The sequence below is a fragment of the Plectrocnemia conspersa genome, unplaced genomic scaffold (assembly GCF_051122295.1).
Source record: "Plectrocnemia conspersa isolate PC_06_02 unplaced genomic scaffold, ASM5112229v1 ptg000008l, whole genome shotgun sequence".
NCBI classification, from domain to species: Eukaryota; Metazoa; Arthropoda; class Insecta; order Trichoptera; family Polycentropodidae; genus Plectrocnemia; species Plectrocnemia conspersa.
The window spans coordinates 4,233,790-4,239,789 of record NW_028277172.1 but is presented as its reverse complement, the minus strand read 5'-3'; the positions used below and the strand labels follow the sequence as shown (position 1 = coordinate 4,239,789).

Sequence of the window (6,000 nt, the reverse complement as noted above, 5' to 3'; positions counted from 1 at the left end):
GTTGACCAACATTGTTTAATAAATATATATCTCTCTCTACAATTTTCATCTTCGTAATAAATAATAATCAGTGATTTTTATCATTTTTTATAATATATATATATAAAAGTTTGGTTTTGACTCCAATTTCTTCGTTACACTCTTTTAACTAATAATATCCTTAACAGTATACAACCTACGAGCGGCAACGCTCTTAGGACACTTCCTAAACGATAATAAATAATTTTAACAATACGCGCACACATTGCCGTTGAAAAATAATATTCGACGGGAGGAAGATACGATTAGTCGATTCACAATGATAAAAATCAGTTAAAACTAAAAGTTGGCTATAAGAAAATACAAAAATATAAATAAATATAGTAGTGTTTGATTGATATGACTTGTTTTGCATTATCGAGAAATATGAAATCCTTACCACTCTATTGGAATATTATTTAAATTTAAGAGCTTAAACTAATTTTTCATTATATTTACGAGAAAAACTAACCAACACAGCCAACATGAATATCTATAGTCGGATTCGATAGTTGGGATCGATTGTATAATAGCCTCTTCGTAATTGATTTTGTGCAGTCGACACATATTAACTTTAAATAAGCATTAGAAATTTTGTTTCTTAACTCGGAGCCGGCTCAGAGAATGGAAGCATTGTACATCAAATCTAAATAATTTTGTTGAAAGCTAAAAATAAAACCATTTATTAACGGCTTTGATTAGAATTTCGATATAGCGAACATACCAGAGGCAACGCCACGTACGAGTCGATAATATGCGTTCAGAGAACGTAGTCGAATTGTCTGAAATAGATGATTCCGTTGATTTAATGTACAATGCTTGTGCTCTTATTATATGTGCTTCAAAGTGCATTACATTAAATGTTTTAATGTATTATAAAAATTTTTTTTAACATGTGAGTGATTCAAACTAATTAATAAATACACATTCAATAAGATGTGCGACTGTGCAAAATCGAATCACTAACGATCCGTTATCTCGAACCCGACATTAACTATCAGATCACCCTATACTGCTGACACAAAACTAGAACGGATGAAAACAAAATTGAATCTCTCAATGACACAGTTGACGTGAACGACGTGAACTTATTCCTCCTTCTTATTGATTATTATGGCGTTTTCAATCTCCTCCCGCGGCTGGTCCTTGTCGCCCCATCCCCAGAGGTGGTGAGACCCGTCGCCCGTCCTCTGTACCCTCTTCTCAATTATCTCCGTCGATACAGTCTTCAAGTCATAAGCCCACCCAATCTTGGCGAAAAAGTTTATAAAAAGCGTCGTGAAGTTCATTCGGCTGTTGCCGAGCTCGGACGTCTTGTAGTCCCACGGGAACGTGTGGTGGTAGTTGTGGAAGCCCTCCCCGAGCGCGAACATCGCTACGGGTAGGTTCTGCGTGGGGTTGATGAACTTGTCGTACGGTTTCGAGCCCCACTTGTGCGCTGCGCTGTTCACCAGCCATGTCACGTTCAGATTGAACGTATACCTGAACATGGTGGCGACGAACCAGGAATTTTGCCACGTCTCGCCCCAACAGTACACCGGCACGAGGGTCGGAATGATGAAGCAGACCATCGGCATCATAATCATGTAGTATCTGAATAAAGAAGAAGGGAAATTAAATTACATTCGTCTTGTTTCATATAAATATGACGGTATCCAGACGAAAAAGAACATGAATGAGAACTGTGACAATTCAGAACAAGTTAAAAAAAATGTATATTGCCCACTAATTCCATGAATGAGCATTAAAAAATTTAAAAAGTGAAATAAAAATATGTTTAATTATGTTTAATAATAAAAATGATCAGTAAAATAAAATAAATCGTTCCTAAATAATACATTTTTGAGCAATAAATAATTCAGCTTGTGATCAGTAAAATAAAATAAATGGTCCATAAATATAAATAAATGATCAGTTGGCATGTGATAAGTTATTGTTAAATTTTTTTATTAACACATTGCAAACCAGGCATTATTCTCAAAACACCTAATGCGCCGCACTTTTGCGCGAAGAAACACACGTGTGACATTTATATAAACCGCGATATATAAGGATATTCGAAAAGATTTTTTTTAACAAAATCTTGAACCACTAATTACTTTTTAATTATTTAATTTTGTATGGAAAGAATTAGAATAACGACATCGGTTAGAAGAATCTACTATCTAAAATATAATTAATACCTTTTGGTGCCCTAAAATATTCAAAGATGTCAGTAAGAGTCTGTTAAAGTACGATCAAGTCCCCAAAAAGCGTGTTAATCAGATTCTACAGATACTTTTTACTCAATGATGACTTAATTTTGGTAACGAATTTTCCTGATATAAGAAATACTGTAATAATAATTGCTGGATTATAAAGCAAAAAGTATGATTTTTAAGGCTTCGAATAGAAGATACAATTTTTTATGTATAGACTCGTATATGGAAAATTCAGCTTATAGTGTTTTTGAATTTAATGTTTTTTCTTTTAGTTCCTCAAAAAACCTATTTATCGTTCCCTCAATGATTCTTATAAGAGCAGCGCTACTTCTGACACATTAATTTGTTTGTATACAGAGATTCGGATATATTCTGAATAATATGTTTTAACTTAATTTACCGATTTCACTTTTAGAGGCAAGTGAAAACATAGTAAATCAATTTTTTTTGTAGAATTTAATAACTGATTTCACTTTTTAAATTTGATAGAAATTCGAATACACATTTTTAATAAATTTGTATCTCATCGTCCCAAGGCCTCGTGGTCACTAGACGTACTAGTCTCAACGCTTTACAGTGAGTTCCATGATATTAGAATAATGACGTTCATTCCACATGTGAGAAGTACGAAAATCTCTTCATATTTCACATAGTTCTGAAGTAAGCTATTTTTTACGGAAGATTTTCTAAAAAAGTACAAATTCTTTTAATTTAAAAAACTAATGCTTTTTAATCAGTTTTTATTTTGAAGTTCACAAAAATTAAAAAAATCCTACCAGTAGTAATTTTCATTTCTTTTTGCTCGTTTTATATGTAACTAAAGCGGTTTCAAGTCAAAATATTTTGAACGTATTTATTTAAATAACGACCAGTAACTGACCAATTTACCCCCCCCCCCCACTCCTGGAAAAATCTGAAATGACATCCCTGATTCTAAGCCAGAAATTTTTGGGTTATGTCCCTCAAAGAAAAGTTTCGAATCTATCCCGAAAATATTTTTTTATATATGTCATTTCAGAGAAATCATATTGGAATATATTTTCATCGATAGATATAAATTTTTACCAGTGAAAATATAATTTATCTGGCGAGTGCTAGTAAAATTATACGATATATACATTTACATACTTATCATTATTTATTTACATGCGATGTGTAAATGTTACAGTGAATTTATGTAAATTATATTTTCACTAGTGAAGTCCAAATACATTTTCACCAGTAGATATATATTACTACTAGCATTTTCTGTTCAAACCCAAACCTAACCTAATGAAAAATTTAAAACTAATTCAATTCATTCTACTTTTTAGGTCAAGTCGAAAATACAAACTAATAAGCGGATAAAGAAGTACAAACTTATTGCTTCCATATATTTAAAAAAAATGCTAGCTATCTTTACCGATATTACTATGGACTTTTTATATAAGAGTGCTGGTCAAATTATATTCAAATCGAATTTTGGTCAATAGGAAGGCGCAAAAACAATTATCTCTTCTCAGAAGTCAAAAATTCACGTCAGAAGCAATAAAATCGTGTCGGCGCCGTTTGCAGTGGGAACGCTCGGTACGAGTGTTCCCACTGCAACTGCGCCGACACGATTTTATTGCTTTTGACGTGGATTTTTGACTTCTGAGAAGGGATAATTGTTTTTTGCGCTCTCCTATTGGTCAAAATTCGGTTTAGATCTGCTTTATTCGATCCTCACTTATTCTAAGTCGTAATATTGTTATAAAAAGCCTTAATATGAACACTAGATAACTGAGCGTTTCCACTATGACGGCTAATTTGGCAGAAAAATGCATGAATGTTAATGAAATCGAAATATTAAAAAACAATCAGTGACTGGTTAATTTTTGCTCCCCCTTGTTTTGTTTTAAAAAGTTTTGTAAGACGACACATCAACTGTTAAGACCAAAATGTTACGAGCATATGTGTATGTAGTTTAGGTTAGGTTTGGGTTTGAACAATAATATGGTAAAAATATAAAAACCATTGATCGTGATTATCGATCATCATATATTAAATGTCGATCATTTTATGTTAAATGCTAATCATTTTGTTTAATTTCTGATCATTTTTGGAATTATTTACTAATCAAATAATTAGTTGCCATTAAAAAATTAATTTAAAATCTATTTTTTGCTGTTTTGTTTTGTCACAGTTCTGTTTATTTGTGGAACCAAGTATGATAACTCAATATTTATCAATAGAAGTTTTGAAGAATGTGCTAAAATAATTGCATAAAATACTTAACACATTGAATACTGGGCATTATTCCTAAAAATGGAGCCGTGCGGCGGGGATTATTTGCGAAAATTAGGATACAAACTTATTTTTTTTAAAACATCGTAACTCTTTAATTAGTCAACGTTTTAACGTCAAATTTTAAAAACAGATTTATGATGATCGTTTTTTTGTATTCGCAATCATAAAATCAGTAAACGTCAAACTGTGGATCGCGTACCAATAAAATAAAATATAATTTTTAGTTTAGAATATCCAAATATATATATTTTTGAATAAAAACAATAAAGATAATAATAAAATGATGATAAAATACTGTTGTATATAATAAAAACCGAAAATATCTAATTTTGTGACCTATACAATCAATTCAAAATTTTTAACACTTGACGGTCAAGTTACGCAGCGATATTTGCACGACACCCAACTGTCCAATTTCGAACAAACGTAACGTTTGCCTATGGCTAAATATAATCTTTTATTGTTTATGTATTATTATTTTATATTTCTGTTATAATTTATGTATTATTATTTTATATAGTATATTTAATATAATTAAAAATTATCAGTGATTCTAAACATTTTATTGCTTTAATATTATATATTTACCACTTTTTGTATTTTTACCACACGGTACGCAATGTGTTAAAATAATGAAAAACGCGCACTTACTGTATACTTCGCATCCAATAAAGACTCGAACCACCAATGTGCTTGGATAGTTACACAAATTAAAGTCCTAATTTTTGCAAATAATCCCCGCCGCACGCTCCATTTTTAGGAATAATGCCCGGTTTTCAATGTGTTGGTAATTGTAAAACATGTTGAGAACAGTTTATTTAATTTGAACAGATCGGGATCATTTCAGGTCTAAATATTATAAAATATCACATTTGGGATTGATGAATCTGCATTTAAATGCCCACGATACCTCTACATACATATATATATATATATATATATATATATATATATATATATATATATATATATATATATATATATATATATATATATATATATATATATATATATATATATATATATATATATATAACAGAAAATAATAATAAATAAAAAACATTATATTTTATATTATAAAAATATGAATTTGATTTACTGTAATTTATTTCTTAGAAAATAGTATCAATAAATGAAGGAGTACGAAATAAATAAGCATTACAAAAATATATTGTAAACCTAACAAAATATAATAATGCAAAAAGTTGTAAAATAAATTAACGCAATTAAAAGTTGAGAATCACTGATTATTTTGTTATAATGCTTCGGGTTGATAATATGTACTTAGATATTAGGTCTAGCTCAACATTTATTTTTTTTATGCGGTTACCTTTGAATATTTTGGGTTTTTTGTAATTTTGTAGATAAGAATTTCAAGAAACATATCTCTAAAAAAATTACCATCTTTACCTGAATCAAACCGATAAGGTGGGGTTTTTCGTTAACATTTTTTTTTTTTAACAGCGTGCGCTTAGCCTAACGGAAACGTTACATTTGTTCGAAATTGGACGGT

At 30.2% G+C, this 6,000-nt stretch overlaps 1 protein-coding gene across 2 annotated transcripts in view; it reads right to left on the bottom strand.

Annotated features, from left to right (window-relative positions):
* The window catches only part of LOC148232744 (acyl-CoA Delta-9 desaturase-like), a 40,303-nt gene continuing 34,303 nt past the window's right edge, over positions 1-6,000 (bottom strand). For both annotated transcript variants that reach the window (XM_088189187.1, XM_088189188.1), the window contains exon 5: positions 1-1,611. In XM_088189187.1, the coding sequence (XP_088045313.1) occupies positions 1,107-1,611 (505 nt within the window). In that variant the 3' untranslated portion in view covers positions 1-1,106. The remainder of the gene's footprint in view (positions 1,612-6,000) is intronic.